At 54.6% G+C, this 25102-nt stretch overlaps 2 protein-coding genes across 8 annotated transcripts in view; both read right to left on the bottom strand.

The window, feature by feature from the left end:
* KCNIP3 (potassium voltage-gated channel interacting protein 3) overlaps nt 1–3125 on the bottom strand; it is a 70231-nt gene extending 67106 nt beyond the window's left edge. The window contains exon 1 of one of the 5 annotated variants that reach the window (XM_084777868.1): nt 2847–3125. In XM_084777868.1, the coding sequence (XP_084633994.1) occupies nt 2847–2868 (22 nt within the window). In that variant the 5' untranslated portion in view covers nt 2869–3125. Of the gene's footprint in view, nt 1–2327; nt 2481–2846 lie in introns of those variants that run through there. The other 4 variants (XM_084777870.1, XM_084777871.1, XM_084777867.1 and 1 more) reach the window with 4 other exon arrangements.
* Nucleotides 3126–8559: 5434 nt separating this feature from the next.
* On the bottom strand, nt 8560–24461 carry PROM2 (prominin 2). 3 transcript variants are annotated; one of them, XM_084775909.1, is made up of 24 exons: nt 23872–24459; nt 23306–23355; nt 22719–22921; nt 22498–22618; nt 22209–22272; nt 21859–21948; nt 21345–21547; nt 20955–21029; nt 19993–20056; nt 19606–19765; nt 19205–19357; nt 18178–18301; nt 17701–17792; nt 17496–17580; nt 15529–15675; nt 14614–14685; nt 13830–13922; nt 13653–13706; nt 13308–13388; nt 13078–13146; nt 10891–10980; nt 10623–10729; nt 10235–10307; nt 8560–10076 (listed from the first exon to the last, which is right to left on the bottom strand). In XM_084775909.1, exons 1-23 carry the CDS (start codon nt 24101–24103, stop codon nt 10244–10246), a joined length of 2493 nt encoding a protein of 830 aa, XP_084632035.1. In that variant the 5' UTR covers nt 24104–24459; the 3' UTR covers nt 8560–10076; nt 10235–10243. The 3 variants fall into 3 exon arrangements, with proteins under 3 accessions (XP_084632035.1, XP_084632037.1, XP_084632036.1); XM_084775911.1 differs by having other exon boundaries at nt 23306–23431; nt 23872–24061; XM_084775910.1 differs by lacking the exon at nt 10235–10307 and having other exon boundaries at nt 23872–24461.
* Nucleotides 24462–25102: the final 641 nt, after the last annotated feature.

The raw sequence follows: 25102 nt of genomic DNA, 5'->3' as shown, positions 1-25102 counted from the left end.
AGGAGGAGGGACAGAACACATCTGGATCCACAGCCCAGCGGGTGTGGTGTCACTTATATCACTAAGTAGCAGGCTAAGAAGGCACAAACAGGTCACAAAGTCCAGAGTCATACCTCCTTGGCTGCCTGGTTAAAGGCGTGCCCTTCTCCCCTTGAGTCTGCTCCTGTCACTCTCCATATCCCCAACCCAGTGCTGTGCTACGGAAGACAAAACAGCTCAATTCTAGTCCCCACACTGCTTGCAGTCTAGGACCCTCCTATGTTCCTCACGGGTAGAGTGAGACCACCACCAAGACCTACGTGGTGGGCCACTCCCTTTCCCACCCAATGTCCTGAAGGACTGCCTTTGCAAACAGGGCAAATTAAGGCCCCTCTTGCAAGGAGCTGGAGAGGCTCCCAGGGCCAAATGGATTAATCCAGAACACCACTTCAGAATCTGGATGCTGTTGGTTCACTTTTCCTGAGCCAGGGTTTGGCTCAGAAGGCCTGGCATTGTGGTTGGTGCCTATTCTGAGCTTGGGTAGCATTGGAATGAGGGTGGTAGTGCCCGTTCTGCAGCTCCAAGTGAGGGTCAACAGAGGAATGGCTGGAGAGTGTATGGGGAGAAGATGGGCAGAGCTGGCAGCAGCCACTGGCTGTGACAAGTGGGGCCAGCTCCCCGATGATGCTGGTCGTTGTTTCCTCCTGTGCCACTTTCATAATCTCCTACTGGTAAGAGACAGAGGGGACTTCACCCAGAAGCAGTGTAACTGTGGGGCTGGCTCCATCCTGGGGAGTCCAGGGGCAGGCATAAGCAAAGAGCTCTGTGGGAAGCTCAGGAGCCGATTTGGGGTACAGTGGAGTCAGAGTGGCCAAGAGAATGGTCAGGTGGACAGAGGGACTCTGGCTACTGCCCACGTGGTAGGGTAGTGGTAGTTAAGGTCCCAGGGAGAGTTCTAGAGATCAGAGTCACCAGAGAGGCATAAGAGAAAGAGGCTATCCCTAGCTGACAGACAGAGCCAGCTGTATGCACATCTGCACACACCTGGCTGTAGAAAACCTCTGCATCTCTGGACACACAGAGCCACATTGCTTGGCTCTGTGGGGGAAGGGGCACAGTCACAGGGTATATGTGACTGTGCTCGCATGCCTGTGAGGTCCATGCTCACACCAATGTTTGTGGGTGCGTGCAGCCTGTGCTGCATGCAGTGTGCTTGTAATGTGAGTGTGCACGTGAGTCTGGGACAGAGGGCTGGGTATGCTTCTGCGCTGCCAGCCCAGAGGTGGTTAGGGACACTTTTGACAAGAGAGAAAGTACCCTTCAAGGTGGCTCACTCTTAGGCTCAAATGGCTTTGTTTTGTCTGCTGATCCTTCTGGATATCCTGGGCAATGGACCAGACAGGACAGGGGTAATATCCTGGACTCTGGGGCAGTATGGCCTGAAACCAGTCGCCAGCCCTCTCTGGGCTCCTTGTTCTCCTCACCTCCTCATGGGGAGGGGGGCAGGAAGCCATCTCTCGGCAGGAAAGACTGCAAGATGCCGGCCCAATATCTCTTCTTTTTAAAAACAAGACCCTGGTTTCCTTATTTGGGGCATTTAACTGGATCTGGTTCTTTCTTCCCCTAAGCAAAACCATCCCGGACTTGTGGGCAGCATTCAGGGCTCCAGGCCAGACTTTGTTAGGGTCAATGCTAAGCTGGGGCATAGCTTATTATTATTATTATTATTATTTTTTGGCTCCATCCTTTCCCTCACCTCGTTACTATTTCTTAGACTTTGTGCCAGGTGCCTCTTCGCCTCCCTTCTCTCTCCATTTCTGGGGAGGCGGAGCTACTTGGGGCCCTATTCGGGTCTTATACTGTTTAAGAAGGGGGGGACTCTTCATTTATTCATTGAAAGGTTGCTTGAAAGCTTTGATCATTGGCTTGCCTCCCCCCCACCCCCGCCACACACACACACACACACACACACACACACACACACACACAAGACACCCTTCTCCATGCTCCTGTGTCTCATTAAGGTCTATGAGGCTAAGTTCAGGGTAAGATACGCTGCCCCCTCCCCGCCCCAGGGACCTGACTGAACGGGACAGGCCGTGGAGCTAACCTTAAGCCCTCTCTTCTGCCCATGGACACCCAGAGCCTCTTCCACTCAAAAGGGCCATAGGATCCCAGCCTCCCAGCCAAGATGCACCCCCAAATTACTTTCCCTTATAAGGGTCAGCAGGAGTAGGAGTGAAGGAGGAGGCTCTAGAGCCTCCGTGAAAACAGTTCCTAGTCAAGAGTAACTCCCAAGCCCCCCATTTGCCCAAGTCCTGGCAAGCCCCCAGCCTCTCAGCACCTACCTTGGCCCTCTGCATCTCTGCTGCTGAAGGGGACTGTCACTAGCCTTCCCGCTTTGCAGCCTGAACAAGCCAGACTGCCTGGTCTGGCTGGCAGCTGCCTCATGTTTGCCTGGACCCAGACGCAATTGTCACTGGAGGCTTCTCCTCCGCCCCCTGCCCACTCCCTCCCTCCCTCTTTCCCTCTCCTCCCTGGTCTTAGCTCCACCTCTCTTCCTCTGCCTCTTCCCCCTCCCTACTTTCCTTCCCTCCCCCTTCCATCCCTCCTCCCTTCCACCCACCCCTTCCACTTTCTCTTTCTCCAGTCTATCGGTCCCCCTGTCTAGGCCCCTGTCTAGGCTGGGGGCCTGACCCTGACCCTGGCCCTCATCTCCTTCAAGTACATGGTCTGTTCCCACCTTTCCTAGTCACAGGGAAAGTGGGGGCGGGAGGGGGGGGGCATTCCACCACCAGTCCCTGCCCAGGACAAAGAGGGGAGCCTTGGGATTACATCACTAAGGTAACATCTGAGGTCTTTCCCACCTCTCTCACTGATCTCTCCCATCCCTCAGTCACCTCTGTGTCACCCCTCAGTGGGGCCTTGCAGTGTGGAAATCTTCCAAGCTGGAGCAAGCTCTTCACACTTTCCCGGTTTCACTGTCCGCTGGCTCTGAGGCTAGGACCAAATTCAGGGATTCTGGGCAGCCACCGGATCTGGAGATGGAGGAAGGGATCAAGGGTCCTGTGCATCCCTAGGAAGGGCCCATCCTGCCCTATAGGAGACAAGCTCTTGGGCATTTTTAATCCCCAAGGGAATCCACCAGGAGCCAGGTGCCGAAAACCTGCGCCAAGTTTCCCTTTTTGGCGCCCTGAGGAGCCTGCCTGTGCCAGTGGTTCCCATGGAAACAGAGCCTGAGCTGGCCCCTCCTTCCCAGAAAGCCCGGGAGCACTTGCTCGACCTCCCTACCCTTTCCTACCCCCTTTTTATTCAGTCAGCCAATTAGCTCCAGCAGCCAGACCCTCCGGGGCAAAACCCTGGGGCAGTTGATCCTGAAGTAGGAAGGCTGTCCCAGGAGGGGAGGCTACAGCTCTGCCTTCTGCTCAGCAGGACTTCACTCTGGGCTAGAGACTCTTGCAGACCTGAGGGCTCTCTGGGAAAGGGGATGGCAAGGGCGGCAGAGGCTCCCAGGTCTGGGCCAATCTTCCCAGCTGTCTTCCTCTCGCACTAGGCGAGTCCCTGCCAGGCCTTGGAGTCACACAGTGGCTTCGAGAGAAAAGGGGCCATTTTCCCAGTCTATACTAATGACGGTTAAACTCAGGAAAGCGGAGTCTTTGCCCACCTGACAAAGCAGCAGATCCAGGCTGTTTTCAGACAAAGCCAGTTAGTTCTAAGGGAATTTTCTACCCATCAGTTGCGCGTCCAAGATTCAGGAACCAACTTGGAAAGTGCTTATTACATAGGCCAGAACAGGCCTGGCCTTACTCATGGCGGTTTAAGGAGGCGCAGGGTCTTCTGAGCAGCCCACCCGGAAGCCAGTGCCTCTTTCTGGAGAGTCACAAGTCTCTGGTTGGTATCCTTGCCGAGATTCCACTCCGCAGATAGGGGCTCCTTGGCAGAGCCCTCCCCGCCCTGGACCTACCAGGGAGCCAACATTTCTCCATATAGCGTCTACCCAACAGGTGCCTCTCATAAAACACAGTCATGGGCATCTGGGCCCTGCCAGGAGCCTCGAGTCACTTAACCCCCTTTCTTCCGGTTCTCTGTGGGAACTTTCCCAGGGCCCCGGGCATTTCTAGGGTCTCTGAGAGATGCAGGAATGAAAAGGGGCCAAAGAGGAGCTTGAGTAGATCTCAGCCTTGCTCTGTCACATGAACATGGGTCAACTGCCCCTAAAAGAAACTCTTGGAATTTGAGAAGCGTCTCTGGAGGCTTGTTGGACCCAATAAAGGTTTAGGATGCTGAAGGAGGCCCAATGTGGTTTGGCACTATTCGGTTGACGGGGGTTTTAGCAGTGACTTCCTCAGGTGGGCCTGGGGTGCAGACTGCAAGAGGAAGAGGGAGGGGATCTTTTCCTCCTCTCTAGGAAAGAAACTCACAACCACAACCAAAACTTGTGGGTCCGGGTCTCCCAGAAGGGCAGCCGGACACTGCCAGGGCACTGAGCCGGAAGTGCACACTTCTCTGTCCAAGGTCGGTCTCCGGGTGGAAAAGGATGAAGCGCAAAATGCGGTCCTTGTCACAAAATTTCGGGGGGGAGGGTGTCGGAGATTTTCTCCGAAATAAGTGTTACTGTTTTTTTAGCTGGGCTGCCAGCAGCAGGCCAGGCGGCAGCGAGGAGCTCAGGGCTCCGGACCTGGGACAAACCAGGTGGTGCTTTGGAAGCTCGCAGCAGCCAGGTGGTTCTGTGGTGACTGCCAGGCCGGCTGTGGAGTTCAAGCGTCCAGCAAGGAATTCTTCAGAGAGAAGGGGAACGAGCCCTTCTTCCCCCTAGTGCTTTAGCTCAGAATAAACAGCCAATCTCTGTAGTCCTTCCGTGAAACAGATGGTGCTCGCCTGAGAAACAGGGACTTAGAAACTTTGGGCAGTGGGGCAGGGCTTTGAGGATAAACGGGGCTCATTGGCTGGGACTTAGGATGCTGGCAACGCTCTATTTGCATAGGGAAGGGTAACAGGTGACAAGAGGTCAGGTGACTGACCACTACCTGGGGGTTGTGTCATGTGCTCCAGAGGCAGGCAGGGAAACAAGGAGAGAGCTTTGTCCCACGCCTTCCATTCTCAGGATGAGATTTTTAAATCTCAAATTGGAGATTTCTGGGGTTTGAGCAGGCTCCATCTTCTTAGTCCCATGCTAATTCCCTGCGAGCCCCACAAGAACCTTGGAGTCAGTCTTCTGAACTCTTCTCAGTTCCTGCTCATGACCTCTCCTCTCCATACCGGCCTCAACCTTAATTCCTTCCTCCCTTGGCCTCTCAGACTTACCTCTGTAGAGCCTCCAGCTTCATGCCTTTCCCTCAGGCCCCTGCTGTGTCTGGTCCTTGCAGAGGACCCTGGGGAGCATATAGGGAAATCTCTCAGGGCTCATGACTCACAGCCTTTACCTGTGGGGGTCTAATCTCACAAGCTCTCCAAAGATGTCTGTTGCCCTCAAAAGCCTTCCTCTCAGGTGCTGCAACCTCAGAAGCAGACTCAGCCTGGAGCTGTGAACACCTGAAGACGATTCTGTTGTCTTTCCCAGGCCCTTGAAATCTCTTTTTACCATCAGCCACATGAACTCTGGAAGGCCAAGCACACTTCCTGGGAGGGGAACAGAAGCAGTTCTTGGTCATTTTAGGCCACACAGTAGAGTCAGGGCTCTCCTTTGACTTCCTCACACGCCTGGCCTGAAGTAGAGGCCACTGGGACCAAACGGAGCTTCTGAAGGCAGGAGGCCTGCTCCCATGAAAAGCGGTTGTCAACCCCAGCTAAGCTTCTTTCTGGATTTGGTGGAGTTCCAGGCCCTCCCTTTTCCTGTCATGGGCAGCTCCATGGGTCCTCAGGGCCTGGTGTCCCAGTTTGTTTTCTGTTGTGATAAAACACCACGACCACAGGCAGCTTGAAGGATTAAAGTGTTTACTTCAGCTTACAGTCAAACACAAAGGGAAGTCATGGCAGGACGTCAAGCAGAGACCATGGAAGAGCACTGCTGACTGGCTTGCTCAGCCTGCTTTCTTATACAACCCACACCTCCCTGCCCAGGGGTGGCACTACCCGCACTGCGCTGGGCCCTCTCGGCTCAACCATTAATCAATAAATTGCCCTACAGACTTGCCTACAGGCCCATGTGACGGAGGCCTTTTCTCCACTGGCAGGCCTATCTTTCCAGGTGGCTGGCGGGAAATCGTGGCTACCAAGCAGCTTCTCACGCCTAGGGGTAGATGCACCTGCTCTTGCCTGACGCCTGTTTCCTTCACCGAGCCTGGAACAGGGCCAACCTATGTGGCCCCATGCCAGCTCTCACAGGTGCCTTCATTTGGACCGGTAGCCCTCCCCTTAGCTCTGCCATTTCCACCGCTAACCATGACCCTGTAGAGGAAGAATGAAGTATCTGTTAACTGCAGGGACCCCCATGAACCCCACTTGCTCTCTTTTTTTTAAGGGGGCAGGAAAGGGACATGTGGTCAAAGGATAATTTGTGGGAGTTGGTTCTCCAACCACTTGAGTCCTGCAGATCAACTTCGAGTCATCAGGCTTAGCAGTAAGTTCCCTTATCCACGGAGCCATCTTGCTGACCTTCTTGTTCGTTTATTTATTTATTTATTTATTTATTTATTTATTTATCTTTTTTACACCTTCCAGCACCTCACCTCACCCTCAGGCTTAGCCTACTTCCCTCAAATCTCCACTGGCCCTGCCTCCCCTGGTACACTGAATACAGATGAGGGCTCAGTCCCCATCATCCTCCATCTGCATCACTGTGGGCAGTGGCCAGGACTGGAATAGGCCTCACTCCCCACCTCTCCAACTCCCCTTACCCAGGTCTACAACTTTATCAGTGTCTGTAAGGTTGAAGAGTGTGAAGTACTCCCCACACAGCGGGCACCATATCCGAGATACTCAGGGAAGGACGAATTGCCGGGAGGAAAGGCTTAGTTCCATCAGGCTGGCTGCCAGCCTCCTAGCTCAGTACATGGCCCGAAGAGGTAAGGGAATGATTTTGCCTCTTGAACAATGTTAGGAGGGACACTGTCCCTGGCCAGCACTGAGCAGGACCTCAGGCTGACCCCAGGGAACTCCGATGAGTGCTGGAGTGCCACCAGCATCAGCAGAGCCTGTCCATCCTTTATCCCTGCATCTTCTTTTCTAAACCAGGTAGCTAAATGCCCGCCTCTCTCTGGGCTAATTCGCAGTGCCTAGGATGCTCACTCCCAGGCTTACAGTCTCACCTCACCCTGCTCCAGCCCCAGCCATGTGGCCCCATACTTTGTACCCTCTGAGCTGCCCAGACCTGTTCACCTAGGACCTCAGATGCCCTAACCCACATCATGCTTCTTTGGCAGAATCTGCCACGGGGCCCTGGGCTGAGTGACCAGGTGGAGCATCTGGCAGAACTCCCAAGGCCCCCAATCTGTCATCCCTCCTGCCACAGGGACATCAAAGGACATCTGTGACTCAAACCTCTCTGGAGACAGGGCCTCCCTCCCCCGTGCACACAGGAGATGGAGACATCCAGGATCAGGCCCAGGGGAACTGAATCTAACTTCGATGACGTTGAGGCAACCAGGTAACTTCCTGGAGCTTCATCAGGCTCAAGCACAGATAACAACGGAGTGTGGTGGCAGCAGCTGACTGCCGCAGTGAGGGGGTTTCAGTTTCCATATGAAGCAGCTCCAGCCAGGTACCACCCAGCATTTTAAACCAGGAAAATAGGCATCTGTTTCCCTCTATGGCTATTTTTGTCTCTTTGTCAACACCAGTGCCACCCTGTCCCTGTGTGCCTCTGAACAACCCCTTCTCCAAACCAGTGTCCAAGGGCCATGGTGAGGTTTCTGGGTGCTAAATTCGAGGACTAATTCCCAGCTAGACACCACTTATAAAAGAGAATGTGTGATGTATGTGCCTTTTGAGCATTTGCGGTTATATCTGTTTAAGCTATAGGGACCAAATGGGCCGGTTGAGACCCACGGAGCTGGAATGGAGATGCAGCTCATCTGACAGAATGACTGCTTAATATGCACGAAGCCCTGGGTTCGAATCCCAGCATCGTATAAAAGCAGGCAGATCGGCAATGGTGGGCTACCTCCATCCTAGGATGTGTTCACATTCCAAAAGATGCTGAGCAGAGCTTTAAATGATATCTGGTTAAAAGCCAAGCTCATTAGAGAGAGGTGTGCCCCCCACCCAAGGCTTTATTCTAGGGATGTGACGAGTTGGCACAGACTCACTCACCAGAGATTTTTGAAGTATTTGGTCCCTGCCAACAGATTAAGGTGACCCTGTTTGCTGGGTCCCTCGCCACTGCTTGGATACACACAACATCCTCATGGAAGATGCCGTCATCCAAGGCCTCCAACTATTCTGACAGATTTTCAGATCCAAGAGTACCAACATTCCACCAACCCTACCATATAGGAGAGGCAAGATGAAACTAACAAAAACAAGGGACCCAGCAGCCACTAGGAGCAGTTTACCAGGGGCTCCCATCTATGTGAGAGAGTCGAGTTCAAAATAACTTGGTTTAATGTGCTCAGGTAAGCAACTCTGACAGAGAACTGGGAATGATTTTTTAATTGCTTTTATTTCATTTGTTTAAATCTCATCAACTGCATTTAAAAAATACAGGGTGTCACTTCCTCACCCTCAAGTTAACAAACAAGTAATAATTGAAAAACAAAAACTTCCAACCTCTGGGGAAAAACCAAAAAAAAAAAGAAAAAGAAAAAAAAGAAAAAAAAAAAAGCACTTGTGTAACCTCCCAGGATGCTGGTTTGAGAGCATACTTGCAGGAGGCTTAGTACACTGGGTACCACCATACTCTGTTCTAGCAGCAAAACTGCTGCTGGTTCATAAGATGCAATTCCATATCAACAAGCCCAGAAACAGAGCAGATCACCATCATCAAGGGCATCATCCCTCCTTCCTGCCCAGACCCTGGCTCGGCCCTCAGCCTGGCTTTCACTTCCTGCACTTGCTCAGCCTCAGAACCTGTCAAGGGTTTCCACCAACCATCATATTTCACTTTCACAACCCTACAAACATTTTATAATAAAAGAAATCGAGGCTCAGGGGAACTATGTAACATATTTGAGGTGCCCCAGCTAGCAGCATCAGAACCAGGCTGTGAATCACATGACTAGGCAGGCTCTGCTCCTCCCACTGAGTCCCAAGAGGCCTGCAGTCAGAGAGGCCTTGGAATTCTTCCCACAAATGCTCATTAAACGCCAATTGTATACTGAGCCTCAGCCTTAGAGACCCAGCTGCAGGGACCCAGAGCCCACGCTTAGGGGAGTGAGAACGTGCTAACGAGACAGAGATTGGCCCATATTCTCTTTCTTTGTCCTTTCTGGACCCAGTGTCCAACACACAGGGACCGTGCAGAGATGGGTGAGGGGTGGTCTTAATTCCTATGTGCAGGAAGTTCTCACTACTAGATCCTTCCTGGGCAAGACACTGGGACCACCCATGCAAAGGGGGAGCCCCAGTGTGGCCCACATCCCTGGTCCTCTCTTAGGAGGCAATGCTCAGAGAGAAGATAGGGCCAGCACTGCCGTTTGTAACCCAGGGTGCAGATGGGACAGCTCAGCCCTCAAACAGGCCTGTCTTACCCCACTGGGAACAGGAGGTCCAGACGAGAACTACAGAAGGCTCAGGGGTCATGACCTCAACTATGATGTCTGCTGCCTGCAAGGAGGCCTGGGAGCCAGCAAGGTGGCAGTAAGGACAAGATAAAGGCATGTGGAGTGGGGGGGCAGGGGGGACGGACGGATGGGGGAGGACCTTCCTGGAGAGAGCAAGCAGAGGGTTGAGGAGGGAACAGGAAGGACATTGGGGCAAGTAAGGGGACCAAACTCAGATAAGGGGGAAAGAGCTTATAAAGGAAGACGGGAGAAAGAAATGGGGCAGATGGAGGGGGTCTCTGTCCCCAAAGGCTGGAGAAGGAGCTCCCATGGGTGGAGAAGAGGAAGGGACAGGCCAGCCCTAGAGGCCATCCTGGGCTCTGAGATGAGTTACAGAAGTCTTCTGGTCCAGGCTGAGACAAGGAAGAAGGACAGGAAGCCCCCTGGGATTATCTTGCCCTGTTATAAATTAAAAAGGAATCAGGTGGTCATGGGAGATGGGTCCCTCCATACCCAGGCCCAGACCCTAAGTATCTTTGCCCTCCTGGATGCTGAAAACCCCAGATCTCGGCCCCCTTCAGCTCAGGCACTGAGGGATTATGGGAGGTGGAACTCACCAGTGGGTCCTATAGCTTCAGGGAGGTGACCCTGGGGATATGGAAAAGCTGTGTCTCTTCGGAGCTGGTGGAGCTGTGACATCACAGAACTAAAATGAGTCCCCAGCACACGCCCTCGGCCCTGACACAGGGACAACTGGAGCTCTTGGTGTCCCTGACTCAGGAATCCCCGAGAGGAGGAGAAGTCCCAGGAAGCTATTCCCCAAGTGGGTGTCACAGCAAGAAAGCCACATGGCAGGCTTCTGCGGGAACTCTCAGGCCCTAACACTCCTTAGAGGCGGGCTGGAAGCTTTCTCTGCCTGGGAGGTTTCTGAACAGGGTGTGGTCCAATGGCTGTAAAGAATTCCTGAACATCTGATGCCCATTGTGGTTCTGGCAAGCCCCTCACCTAAGGCGTTTCCGGATGGGACGGAAGTATTTGGAGGTCTTGACAGCGAAGATGATGCTGGGGATGAGGAAGAAGGTGCACCAGCCCAGGCAGAACCAGAAGGCATTCTGGATGGGAGCCATGACATCAGCCCACCAGGCTGCACCTGGTGCCTTCCCACCAGCCCTGTGCCCAGAGGCCCTGCAGTGACTCCACATGCCTGGCCTCATGCCCTCCTTCTGCCCCTCTCCACTGAGCTCTGTATCCATGATGGGACAGGGACACTCACCCAGGGGTCAGCCATCATGTCACAGAGGACCACGTGGCCATTGTCCAGGGCTGTAGAGAGGGGCTGGCAGGTGGTGATGTGCTGAGTCACCTGTGACGCCAAACATGAGGCAGTTGTAATGTGAAGACACCTGGACTCACAGATGTGTACCCCATATTCTGAGGCTGAGGCTGTTAGGAATAGGAACACATCTGGGGGGCATACCTGGGGGGCCACCTCATACTAGAACACAGAGTGGCAGGTGCACGCACAGACGTAATGGTCATGGGTCCACAGGAAGATTGGGACACTGAGCATCCTGCTCAGCTCTCACCCTTTACGTCTACTCACCAGCCTTTATGTAACCCTCACTATGTCCCCCACTATGGCTTTATGCTATCCTTGCTGGGGAGGCACAAACATGCCTGGCTTCACATGCATGTGCACATACATACACAGATACTCAAGGTAAGCCAACCCCCTGTGAAGTTTCGACTATTCCCGGAAGCTGTGGCCCACAGGGTGTGCAGGAGGAGGTGGACTTCGAGGGCTGGCCTTAGACAAGCAGAGTGAGGGACCCATCCATGGAGAGGCATGGGGGCAATGGAATATTCTAGAACGCTAAGGACTGGGTGTAGAAGTGGGGTGGACAGCATCCACTTTGTGAGCAAGAGTACAGACGGCAGGTTTGGGGAATTTGGGTCCAAATGCAAAGGCCTATGGCCTACGGCACCCCCAAAGGGCTCCACAGCTGGCTCACTGGGGTAGGTACACTTTGAGCCCACAGCTGGCTCACTGGGGTGGGTACACTTTGAGCCCACAGCTGGCTCACTGGGGTGGGTACACTTTGAGCCCACAGCTGGCTCACTGGGGTGGGTACACTGTGTGCCCACAGCTGGCTCACTGGGGTGGGTACACTGTGTGCCCACAGCTGGCTCACTGGGGTGGGTACACTTTGAGCCCACAGCTGGCTCACTGGGGTGGGTACACTGTGTGCCCACAGCTGGCTCACTGGGGTGGGTACACTGTGTGCCCACAGCTGGCTCACTGGGGTGGGTACACTTTGAGCCCACAGCTGGCTCACTGGGGTGGGTACACTGTGTGCCCACAGCTGGCTCACTGGGGTGGGTACACTGTGAGCCCACAGCTGGCTCACTGGGGTGGGTACACTTTGAGCCCACAGCTGGCTCACTGGGGTGGGTACACTGTGTGCCCACAGCTGGCTCACTGGGGTGGGTACACTGTGTGCCCACAGCTGGCTCACTGGGGTGGGTACACTGTGTGCCCACAGCTGGCTCACTGGGGTGGGTACACTGTGTGCCCACAGCTGGCTCACTGGGGTGGGTACACTGTGTGCCCACAGCTGGCTCACTGGGGTGGGTACACTGTGTGCCCACAGCTGGCTCACTGGGGTGGGTACACTTTGAGCCCACAGCTGGCTCACTGGGGTGGTACACTTTGAGCCCACAGCTGGCTCACTGGGGTGGGTACACTTTGAGCCCACAGCTGGCTCACTGGGGTGGGTACACTGTGAGCCCACAGCTGGCTCACTGGGGTGGTACACTTTGAGCCCACAGCTGGCTCACTGGGGTGGGTACACTGTGAGCCCACAGCTGGCTCACTGGGGTGGGTATACTTTGAGCCCACAGCTGGCTCACTGGGGTGGGTACACTGTGAGCCCACAGCTGGCTCACTGGGGTGGGTACACTTTGAGCCCACAGCTGGCTCACTGGGGTGGGTACACTGTGTGCCCACAGCTGGCTCACTGGGGTGGGTACACTGTGTGCCCACAGCTGGCTCACTGGGGTGGGTACACTGTGTGCCCACAGCTGGCTTACTGGGGTGGGTACACTTTGTGCCCACAGCTGGCTCACTGGGGTGGGTATACTTTGAGCCCACAGCTGGCTCACTGGGGTGGTACACTTTGAGCCCACAGCTGGCTCACTGGGGTGGGTACACTTTGAGCCCACAGCTGGCTCACTGGGGTGGGTACACTGTGTGCCCACAGCTGGCTCACTGGGGTGGGTACACTGTGTGCCCACAGCTGGCTCACTGGGGTGGGTACACTGTGTGCCCACAGCTGGCTCACTGGGGTGGGTACACTGTGTGCCCACAGCTGGCTCACTGGGGTGGTACACTGTGTGCCCACAGCTGGCTCACTGGGGTGGGTACTTTGAGGCCCAGGCAGGGGTCTGTGCCCTTACTTACCTCTTCTTTCACCCAGGCCACATACTGAGAGAAGTAGCCCATTTCCCTGCTCAGAAAACACTCAGTGGCCTACAGGAAATAGAGAAGTGCTGGGTTGGCAAGAGTCCTGCCTCTCCACACCCCTCCATGTCTGGCATCATCAGGACAAGCTTGGCTCCTATGGGAGCCACAACGAGAAATGAACTGGAGGAGAAGCCTGGGTTAAGGGCGATGCTCTGCCGCCAACTCACATTCTTCAGGATGTGGCTAATCTGCACGGGCAGCACTCGTTTTAGAGAAGTGACATTGCCCAGAACGTCTGAGGTATCCACCTGCAGGAGACAATAGGCCAGCTCAGCCATTCACGTGTCCACTCGCCATCCATCCATGCCACATTATACCACACATCACCTTAGTGCAGGAGGGGCAGGCTCTAGGACCCAGAGGCCAAGGAAAGAGGTCCTTAATAATCTGACCTCATTTCCTTCCTCCATCTTGGCCTTCTAATGGGGCAGGACAGAACAGAGATCTCAGAGCGGCCATCTTGTTTCCCTCTATTGTCTGTTATGACCCACCTTCCCACTCCCATTGGCTACCTGCAGACTTGGGGCAGAGGACGCCAGGGCCCTGACACTGAGGTTGAGCTTGGCCTGTGGAGGAAGAATCGGGGATATTACAGGCAAAAACTCAGGCAAGAAATAGAGAACATGGCTGGCCCCTCTCTCCATCCCTCCTGTCCTCTCCCTCAGGCCCCAGACTCCATCCACGCTTACCACAAGACTCTCCTGGGGGACAACCTTCTCCTGGTAGAGGCGCTGGAGCTCTCTGGCCTCCTCCTGTAGCTGCTGCCTCATTACAGAGTCATTCTGAGGGCAGACAAAAGGACCAGAAAGGTTTCCATGCCAATAAGAAGAGTAGGCCTCTAACAGGATACACTAAAGGCAGTGGGGAGTTCTGGGCTCACACACAGAACATTCCCCCAAGCCCAGGTTTGTTCTGTTCTAGGTCCGTCCCAAGCTGGATGCCACCAAATCTGTCACAGCACCAAGTAAGCTGTAGAAACCACTGCTAAAACTGGGCAATGCTCCGTGCTCTACCCGGGGCCAAGGTGGCTGTGGAGTCTCAGCTGTCTTAAACGGAACTTCAGAAACTCGAGCTGTCTGTAAATACAGAGAGTAGCTTCCCGTGCTGCAGTGGATGTGCCCATTAAGGGGGTCTTCTCGGCACCTGCCCGGTAGACTCCGCAGCTAGCCCGGCTGTGTGAGGTGAGGCCAAATGCTTCTTCTGTCTGATCTGAGATGCAGAGACAGAGCCCCCTCCCTCCTCCCGCCAGAGATTCGGAAGGGAGTGTCCAAGGCCACACAGAAAATTAACACCAGGCCTGAATGGGAAACTGATGCTGCAGAGCCTTCTCAAGGCCAACCATAGGGTGAAAAGCCTCAGGCCCTAGCCTCTGTCCCTGCCCCCTTTCCAATCCCAGCATTCCTAGCCCCTGATGCCCAGATCCCCTTCTTAATGGCTGTTTGGCTAAAGGGCCTCTCTCTGCTCCCTTCTCACTTGAGCCTGGGCCAGTCCTTCTAGCTCCTGTGCCAGCTGCTCCACGTCAGTCTTCACCACAGGCTTCTGGATCTGAGGGAAGACAGGAGACACTCAGAAGGCTGAACCCAGATGTCCCCACTTACCCTCAGCCTCTGAATTCCCAGCTTGTCAACTGTGTCCTGCACCAGCTAAGCCCACTCCTTTCCACGCCCCATCAGAGAAGGTCTCCCATAGCCAGGATGGACTCAAACTTACACATCCTCCTCTTCCTACCTCTCAGGCAGGTGTTACCACACCAGGCTTTAGTTATTCAGTACTGGGGGATGAACCTAGGGCTCTGTGCATGAAAGGCCAACACTCTACCAACTGAGCCACACACGTCCCCAGCCCCAGTAAGTCTATTGTGAGGTCTCATAGTGAGTTCGAACCAAAGCTATGAAGTATTTCAGAATTTCTAATGGAATAGAAACAAAACAAAACAAAAAAACCCAAGATACTCTCTGGATGGAGCTGAAGAGATGGCCCAGAGGTTAAAAGCACTGACTGCTTTTCCAGAGGATCTGGGTTGGATTGCCAGCACCTACACGGTGGCTCACAACCATCTGAAACTCTAGTCCCATGGAATTGGCCGTCCTCTTCTGGTCTCCACAGGCACTGCGTGCATGTGGTGCACAGACATACATGCAAGCAAAACACCCATATTAGGTGGGGGAAAAGAAAGAAAAAGTCAGTGTCAGACCACCACTCTTAGCAGCAGTGGGTTCAGGACCACGAACAGCGACACATGGCCCGGCTGGAGAGATTTCCTTAACAGGAGTTAAGTTCCAGGGGTGAAGAGGCTGTGGAGAGCTGGAGAGAGGCAAAACACACCCAGAATGGCCCTTCCATTGGGTGTCGCATCCTGCTGGGGCACCAGATGTGTCCCTCACTGACCTGTACAAGGAAGTCTCTGTAGTGGATTTTCTCCAGCCTGCTACTCTGAAAAGCCTCCAGGTCCTGGCGGGCAGTGGGGGTCAACAGGTCGAGCTTGTCCACATCCACTTGGAAGCTCAGCAGCTTCTGCTGAAGCTTGTGGGTATACTGAGGCAAAGGACAGGATGAGTTACATTGCTGAGCCCTGGTCACTTGGCTTAAGGGCCATCACCTGGATCTCTTAGGGCCCTTAAGAGATCTCTACTCAGAGTCCCAGCCTGCTTCCAGGGACCATGTGTCTACTGGGCTGTGGCATACACTTCCCATGGCCACAGATGCAAAATAGCTTTCTGGTCTTTCTTTATCCCATCCTCTGCCTTAAGGTCTTCACGGCACCTAATACCCTAGAATCATTTATTTCTTAGACTTGGTAACCCAAGCTCATCAACTCAATCATATCGGGGACTTTGACTGTTCTCCCTAAGGCCCCTCATCTGAAGCAGAGTCTGTCACGTGGCAAGTGGGATACAAGTTTGTAGACTTGGGAGGGAGTGAGGGAGTGAGCATATCCACATTTCCAGGAAAGACATCTGGCACTGGCCTATCTTGTGTTCATGATATCCAGCGGCAATATCAGAGAAGGCAGCCCATCTCTGGTCACCTCTTCCCACCCTACTAGGTAACCTTCCTCTAAGGAGAGGGGTTCCCAACTTTCTCAGTAGCAGCATTCCAGGCATCACTGACAGGGACAGGACATGGAGCAGCAGACATTCTGGTGCCCTGCATGGTACATGTTATCTCTCTGATCTCTGTGTAATTGGCCTTTTGATGTCTTTTCTGAGAAATTTTTTCAAGGTCACATTTGATAAAACACACACACACACACACACACACACACACACACACACACACACACACACACACACAAAGCCTCAAAGAGCTTTCTAGTCCCTCAGAACCAGAAGCCTCATTGGTCCATACTTTTTTGAGAGCTGCACTCCCCTCTGAGGCTGAGATCATTTAATGTTGAGATGACTTCCAGCCAGCAAGGTTGGAGATCCCCTGTGCCCAGGGCTCTGCTGCAAAGCCTCCAGCCATGGGACAACTGTCTCTAGTAAAAAAAACACTAGAGGGAAAAGGTGCTGACATTAAGCAAATGTCCCTGGCCATGGCTGGGGGGCAGGGGGAGAGAGAGAGAGAGAGAGAGAGAGAGAGAGAGAGAGAGAGAGAGAGAGAGAGAGAGAGAGAGAGAGAGAATGTTGAGGGTGTTTCCTAGGACATGCTTAGAGAAATGGCTCCTAGGGGCCCTCTTCCCTACCTTACCTAGGGATAGAGTGAGGAAAGAAGGCATGTTTCACACATCTTTAGAGCCACAGTCTAAAGTGCTACCTCTCCCAGGTTCTGAAGCTTTCTTTTGTTGATATTGACAAGTGTTGTTTCTGTCCTCTGCCACATCCACCCTACCTTTCCACACTTCTGCACCCAGCACCACTCTAACCCCCTGCACCACTGCTGCCAAACGAACCACCTAAGTCCTGGGAGGACAGACAGCCTGAAATTCCGGGGTCAGACAAGGGGCAGGATAGAATCTGCCATTGCCACCAGCTGGCTCTGAAGGTTCAGCAACAGCCCCAGAGAGCTGTCCACCAGTGTCACTCAACTAGCTCAGGAGCGCTTCCATGTCACTCCCAGCTAGAGCATGTCACCTGGTATGTGTCCTCATTCCCCCCTCATACACACACTTATTGTCACTGTCCTCTCCTCCCATAACCTGGAGGTCATGCTCAGTGATGGCTTCACACGCCTACTCACACCCCCAGAATCTTTTATAGCTCAAGCTCTGGCCAGGCTGAGTTGGTTGCTAAGGCCTCTGGCTTGGGGCACTATGATAGAGTTTTTTTGTTTTTTTTTTTAATTCATAGATGATGCCCCAGAGTAAAGGGATGTGCAGGATAGGGTTTTAACAGCCTTCTAGAAGGTGCTCTTACCTGGCTGATATCCAGGTGCTTATCCAGGTCATAGGAGTCATTGAGCTCTAGAACCTTCCAGAGTACTGCCCCTGCCTTACACTGTCTGGGGAAGAAAGATCCACATCAACAAAGAGCTGCCGGGGATGGCCGTGGGGCTGGCATCATCCCGAGGGGACACCCGCTTTTTCACCTCCCTCCTCTTCCCAAGAGCCCTCTCACTCACTGATAGGCCTGAAGGATGCTGATGTTCTTCCTCAGGCCAAGGAGGTAGGACAAGTTCATAGATGGGGGCAAATTCCCCGGGGTGTCTGCAAACTGCGGGTGGGCCGGAAGAAATGGAGCGTAGGGAGGTAAGGGGCAAGGCTGCCCTAATGCTTGGTGCCACCCCTGTTACTCCAACCAAACCCGCCCTCTCATTCCAATGACTCCTGACTCCTTCTGGGTACCTTGCCCATCAGTCTCCGGCAATAGCGGAAGCAGGACCTTTGGTACAGTATCCTTCCCAGACTCAGAGTTAGAGAGTGGGTACCACCATCTGGAGTCCTTGCTGAGACCCAGGGAGCACCTCAGCGGCTTGGGGCTCATGGGTATCCCTTTATCTGGCCCGCCTCCCTGGCATCTCATCCCCCTTCCTCCTGACTCAATCTCTTGGCCCAATCGCCCTTTGACTCCCTCTGAGCTGGAGCAGGCCCAGGCCCACCTCAATCAGCTCTCCACTCTCCCAGCTCCGGCACACCAGCGTCTGCACATTGCCACCCACCAGGAAAGTGGCGAAGACGAGGAGGATGAGGGGCGCTGCAAAGAGGAAGCTGAAGGCCACACCTCTGGAGGTGAGAGACATGGTTGAAGGAATGTGGAAGCAGACTGCCCTGGACCAAGCTTGTCCCCACCGACATCGTGGGGCCAGCATAGGCCATGGGCTGGCAACAAGGCATGCCTCCTGGGCAAAGGAGAACTTATCACTCCTGGTGACTCCTTGGCACCCTCACCCGAGCCACTCACATCCTGCTGTTGGGCTCTGCTGCCCTAGAAGCCTAGAGGAAGGACACTTGCTTGTACTAAGAGCCATTTCTGGACTTAGGGCCCATGAAAGTGAGCCGTGTCCAGTGTCCAACTTTTCTAAGTAGTAACTAGCCTGGTGAGACATGCCTCAATCTACACAGATAATACTCCAAAGACCCTGAACAGTAAGGACCCTTCGGCTGGTGCCACCGACTTACAGAACTTCTTTGTGAGCGAGGCCCAGCCCCCTGCCAGGCCATGGGGGCTTGGAGAGTAAAAGGTGGGATAGATTTCAATTCCTCACTAAGAATCCCTTTGACCAGGCACCTTGTAGAATGAACAGCCTGGCCAGCCATATATGGCAGCCCTGGCCTTAAAGGCTCTCTAGTTTAAGGATGATAAGAAGACTCTGCCTTTGTTGCTGCCACCTGGTGACTTTGGGGCTTGCCCCCAAGGCTTCTAAAGCTGTGTGTGGGCTTGGCAGGAGCACTATAGTTACTAACCCTGTTATTTTCCCTGCTTTAGCCCAATCCCCTTAGATAGAGGAGGACACTGAGGCCCAGAGAGGTCATTGCTTTACCCAGAGTCTCTCAAGGAGTGAGGACCAGGTCAGCACCAGGGTTCATCCTCCTGACCCGCCAGATTCCACTCTTGTTACAATCCAGCAGTGAGAGAGGGCCCTTCCCCTGTGCACCGCCCCACCCCCAGCCCCAGCCCTTTCTTACGCCATGAGGAAGCGAGCTCCAGCCTCGCCCTTGGATTCCGAGTGGCTGGGGTCCTCCCTGGCAGATAACCCGCAGATGCCTAGGCTGAGGCCCAGCAGGTTGCAGATCACCACAAGCAAGATGACAGAGCACAGCACGCATCCCAAAATCCACCTGTCACAGAGAGAATACGGGGCTCACTGAGAAGGAAGCCAGCTGACCCCGGAGGGCTGGCCCCAGACTGGGTCTTTAGAAGTCCGGGGGTGCAGACACATTTCCTGAGGTCTCACAGCTTAGGCTCAGGTTTAGGTGTACACATTCTGGGGAGACATAGGAGTTAGGGTTCTTGGCTTAAAAGGAGGCAGTGGTCTTGTCAGGCTGAAAGAGAAGTGGAGAGAGTGGAGGTTTAAAGTGCTACTCACCTGTATGTCTCATATCGTTGTACCTCGTGTAAGTAGGGGCGACTACGCTGTTCCCACTCATCCAGCACCTCGCTCCAACGGGAAGCCGCCTTTGAACCTGGGAACCCCTGGGCCAGCATCCTCACCCCTTCAGGCTGCTCAGCCAGTGTGTTTTTCAGATCTGCCCGAAGCCACAGGGGTTTTAGAGGAGGATACAGAGGGCACCCAGGAGTCAGGGCTAAATCTCTGGGACTCACAGAGAGCCCACCAGACAGGGAACATAGCCACCACCCCCATCACTGGCCAGCTCGCTCCTCTCCCAGCAAGCCTTCTTTGGAAGAGGTGTGGTGGTGTGTGTGTGTGGGGTGGGGGGGGGGAGCATGCCAGGCAGCCAGCCAGGCCCCTCACCTTTGACCACATTGGCTGTCTGCAGTGCAACCAGGAGCGGGAGGTTATTGAAGGTGGTGTTCTCCTGCAAGGCCAAGCAAGGCTGTGGTCTATTGTTCTCTGCCTGGAATTCTGCCTTGGGGTCTCAAAGTCACAGGCCCAGAGGGAGGGTGCTGTTAGTCAACGGTCCCCAGCAAAGGAAGTGCTCCTTTTGTCCTTGCAAACATGGCTTCTCCTGCCTGCCTGAGGTGCTCCACACAAGGCACTTCAACTCAAGGCCACTTCCTAGACAGCGGGTGGCTTTCGTCCTCTCTCCGGTCCCACTTATCCCCTCCTCACAGCCAGCTCTACTCCCTCACCCCGGCTCCAACCTTACATCTGTTTTAGCCTGGCCTTCTTCTTCCCAGGCTCCCAGCATAACTGACTCACCGATTCCCCAACTCCAGGCCCTGGGTCACAGGCTCTGACTCATAGGGTACCACCCCCGCCTTGCCTCGGCTGTCTCCACCCAGAGAGCAGGCCTGCACCCCAGGGTGCAGCCACAGCACCTGCTCCCCTGTGGCCCAAAGACCCCCCATCCCTTATGGGAGCCCACCTCTTTCTGAGCTGCAGACTTGCCACTCTTGACTGACTTTGTGCAGTGGGGACCGGCACAACAAGCCTTTATTTAGCCCAGGTTGGCCCAGGTTGAGGGTGGACTCAATTTAGCCAGGTTCTTTTCGGAGTTTTCAACACAGGGTTTCCCTATATAACACTGGCTGTCCTGGAAGTCACTCTGTAGACCAGGTTGGCCTTGAATTCACAGATATTCCCCTGCCTCTGCCTCCCAAGTGCTGGGATTAAAGATGTGGGCCACCGCCACCACCACCACCCGGCTTAACTAGGTTCTTCTTGTTCCAGAGAGTGAAACCGGCTGGGGCCCTTCCCTTGTTAGTTCCCAGGCAGGTGGAGCAAGAGTCCAGGTAACCAAGACAGGCACTTACCTCCTGGACCATGCTGGAGAAGTTGGCCTCTGGGACACCGTTCAGCTGATGCAGGACATCATCCACAGAGGGCACCTGTAAATGGGGCGTGTCTATGACATGAGAAAGATCCCTATAGGAGAAAGGAGGTGCCTCTGAACCCCTAGCATCCTCACATGTAAAACTGGGACCACAGAGCCCCGGAAGCTATTACCCATGAAGCATAGGGCTCAGTGTGTGGCACAGAGAGCTTTGGCTCACTCTTAAGAAAGGAGGGTCTTTAGCCCCCGGGGTACTCTGGAAAGGACGGCATAGCCCAAGGAAAGAAGGCCCCCTGATCACTAGGATGCTACAAAGGTGCAGGCTAGGCCAGTCCTTCTAAGTCCCAGTGGCTTTGTTCAGGGCCTGCACCTGGCTGAAGTCAGCACCCAGCTGCAGAGCACTGGCCCGGTCTAGGGCTCCCTTGCAGTTCCCTTGGCACCGGCTCTCCTGAAGCAGCGTGAGCAGGCGTTTCTGGTGTGCCTCCACAGGTGGTCGCAGGTGCTCCTGACCCTCCTGCAGCTCCACTGAGGTGGTGTTCAGGGCTCGAAGGTCGTCTATGGAGACCTGCAGGGCTAAGAGAGTCACACAGTGGCCTGAAGATCTCCTCACTTCCTGGTGCCCTCAGCAGCCCAGGAAAAAGAGGCACCCTCCCCCTGGCTGAAGGGGCATAAACAGTCGGTAGCCACAATGGAAACTGCCTCTGGGCACGTGAGGCCAGGGAGTAGGCAGGGATGCCACATACAGGATCCCAGCATAATGGAAGGAGAAGCATTCGGGTGGAGCTGGGGTAAGTGCATGAAATACCAGGGTGGGGGATGGGAGAACTGGCTCCTAAGGAACACCTGCTGGACCCACCCACATATAGGGCACTGGTCCTACTTACCCTGACCCAGGCTGTGCACTGAGGCTAGCACTGGGTACACTGTGCTCTTGAGCTGGTTATAAATTATGTCCCCAAGGTTCTCACCGATACCTGCACAACACGGGGGGCATTTGACAGGGCTGGGCCCCCGCACCTCACCCCCAGGAGCTGAGGACATCCTCATGGCTGAGGCCCATGAACTCTGGCCTCCTTGTCCTGCAGTAGTATTGGTGCTACACAGGGAGACCCCTCTTTGTGAAGTGTCCCCGCCCCCTCTGCTCCCATGGAGTCCAGGTTAAGGGAGCTGGGAGGTTTCCCCCCAAGGAAGGCCAGGGCAGAGGGACCTGGAGTTGACCGACTGTAACCCTCACCATCCAGCTCCTTTGAGACTTGCTCCTGGGGCACGGAGAACTGCTCGGCCACAGCCTGTAACTCCTAAGCAAACACAGGGGAGTAAGCCATGCTCCCTGTCCTTCAGCAAGCCCAACAGTTAGGGATTTCAGGGACTTTGCATCAAGAGGCAGTTAAGTGCACATGGGAAAGGCCACCCTCTCTGCTTTGCAGGTTATCTACATCTGGCTTGAAGCAGGGTATACACACACACACACACACACACACACACACACACACACACGAGGGAGTTGTATAGGAAGAACTCACTTCAGGAACATCAGAGACCAGGCCTTTTAGACTGAGCAGGGTCTCGGGGACAGCTTCCACACTTGGGCCTGCCTGACTATGTGTGTACTGGTTCGTAGCAAAAGCGCAGACCATACCAATCCTGCAGGAAGGGAGGCAAAGGGAAAAGGGTTTGCAATGTGCCCAGGAGCACAGACAGGGCCACCATCCAGTCCTCCCTCCTGACCTAAGCAGCCTCTCACAGAAGGATGAGCGTGGTCAGCAGCAGGAAGGTCATGAGGGTGCCACGTTCACAGGCCATGGCCTTGTGCTCCGTCTTCACTCTGCCCCCGCAGCGCCTGCGGCAGCGGCAGCAACAAAAGCAGAGCCCGGTGGTGGGCACCAACAGGAGGTAGAGGCCGGCAATCACAGCACACGCCACGTAGCCTGCCTCATACCGAACCACCTGGGCAAGGCAGCAGGGCATGAGGGGGCTGTCCTGCCTTTCTCCTTCTCCAGCAGAAGTCAGGAGTGGGGAGAATGCCTGTGTGCCTCTACTTGGGCCCTAGTGAACCCACACAGGACACACAAGGTAAATGGCATCCTTGCTAATTACCACTGTACAGACGAAGCAACTCGGGCCTAAGGGCAGTGAGGACCACTCCACACCCCACTGAGAGTAAAAAGAAGATATGGGGCTTGAACTCAGAAGGGAAAAGGATGCCTAGGACCCCACTCTGGCAAACACTCAGTGAGGTGGGCTGAACTGAGCAATGCGGGGGGGGGGGGGGGGCTTCTGCTCACCCTTAACTCTGGTCCCCAGCCCCTGTGCCTCTGTGCTTACGCTTACCTCATCTGTCTTCACAGATGACGGATCATTCAGCAAGGTCTTTATCAACTCTAGGGAAAGGAAGCAAGCTGGGTTTGGGGATAGCCACTGCCTTGTCCTTGTGTCTGGCCTCTTCCCACTGTCAGGCTAAGAAAGGTTCTTGAGAAAGCAGTGTCATGTGGCTGTGACAGCTTGCCAGGCCTCATCACGCTGCAGGAGAGGCAGCTGGTAGAAGAAGGCCTCAAGCAGACCTTCTGGACCCTTCTGGGTAGGCCCTATGGCGGGCCAGGTAGTCCATTCCCTCCTCCTCCTGCCTCTTCTGGCCCTCCTGAGCCCTGACACCATGGCACTGGGACAATAAAACATGATTTAACATACTGTTCTTGCACTTAGAAAGGAAAAGGGGTTGGCTCAAGGTCAAACAAGAAGGCTAGGGAGCTGCTTGTTGAATCTCAGAACCTGGGGGTTAGAAGAAGGCTGCATAGCGCCTGAAACCTCAGCCTGCGAGTGCTTGTGGACAGGGTGTGCACAGAGGCTAGCTTGCGATCTAGTGCCTGAAGATGTTCGCTGGGGGAGGGGACACTCACCTGACGGAAAGGGGTTGAGCTGAACCACGGAGAGGAACCGTCGCACGGTACCATAGAGGGAGTCCAGGGGCCCCGGCGCGCGAACACGAGGGGCCAACAATCGCGTCCTGGCCACCTGAGCGAATGCCAGGTGGTCCGACCGGCAGTCGGCTGCCACAGCTCCGGGCAGGCTAAGGGCCAGCGCCAGGCTCAGGCCCAGCAGGGGCACCACGAGGCCAGGCGTGCGGGTCATGAGTTCGGGCGGGTGGGCAGCACAGGCTCCGGCGGCGGACAGTGCGGGGCCAGGCCGTGCATCCTTCTACAGCCTTCTTCTCTCGGTCCCCGTGGCTCTACAAACCGGCCCGACAGGTTTGGGCTCCGGAGCTACCAGGTCGTCCGCCGGGAGCGTAGGAAGGGCAGGGGCGGAGGCCGGATGGGGGCAGGGCCGGGCCCAGCAGCCCTTGGCGATCTCAGTGGAGCTTGTACCTCTCTCCCCTCCCGACATGCTGTGCAGGGGCAGCCTGGAGCCCGTCCGGGGGGTCCCTTAGAGTCTCTGGATTATCTAGGACCGCCCAACTTCAAACAGAATTTTCCACACTCAACTCCAGCAGCCCAACCTGAGGGATGGTTAAACATGGCCACGGAGTGAAACCCTGGCCCGTAGGAGAGGTCCTAAGACCAGACCCACAAACCAGGAACCAGCATGGCTTTTCCTACTTCCTCTGGGCACTGTTTTGTTCCCAGGAGTGACCTCTGCCAGGCCAATCTGGAGCAGGCACTGTCCTTAGGGAGAGCAGAGGGATGCCCTCTGGCCTAGCCATGCCATCTGGTCATAACTGGCAAGAACTTGACGGAAGTTATGTCCCTAAAGATCTGTGATTTGTGAAGGACTCAGGATCCTGTACCTGAGCAGGTGATGGAGAGATACTCCTGATGGAAGGAGGACGTTCCTTGCAGCATTATTCATGGCATCAGAAACACCCTGGAAGGCCATGATTGAGGAACTGCTGAAAGGAGCATCCTCCAGAACACAGCGGGTAGTCATCAAAGTGAATGGGAAGTGTCCCTTCGGCCTGGATAGATCTTTATGCATTAAGAAGCACAAACTGTTATCACAGACATGAAGACACACAACAGCGATTTTTCCCAGTAGAAAGAATGATTAGTTATACATATAACATGTATTATATACATGTAATAATGCATGTATTATAATATATACATTTAACCTATGTATATTATACTGCTGAGC

The sequence above is a fragment of the Acomys minous genome (assembly GCF_964271855.1).
Source record: "Acomys minous genome assembly, chromosome: 3".
In the NCBI taxonomy this organism is placed as follows: domain Eukaryota; kingdom Metazoa; phylum Chordata; class Mammalia; order Rodentia; family Muridae; genus Acomys; species Acomys minous.
The sequence above is the reverse complement of the archived record's forward strand: the minus strand, read 5'-3'. Positions and strand labels throughout refer to the sequence as shown.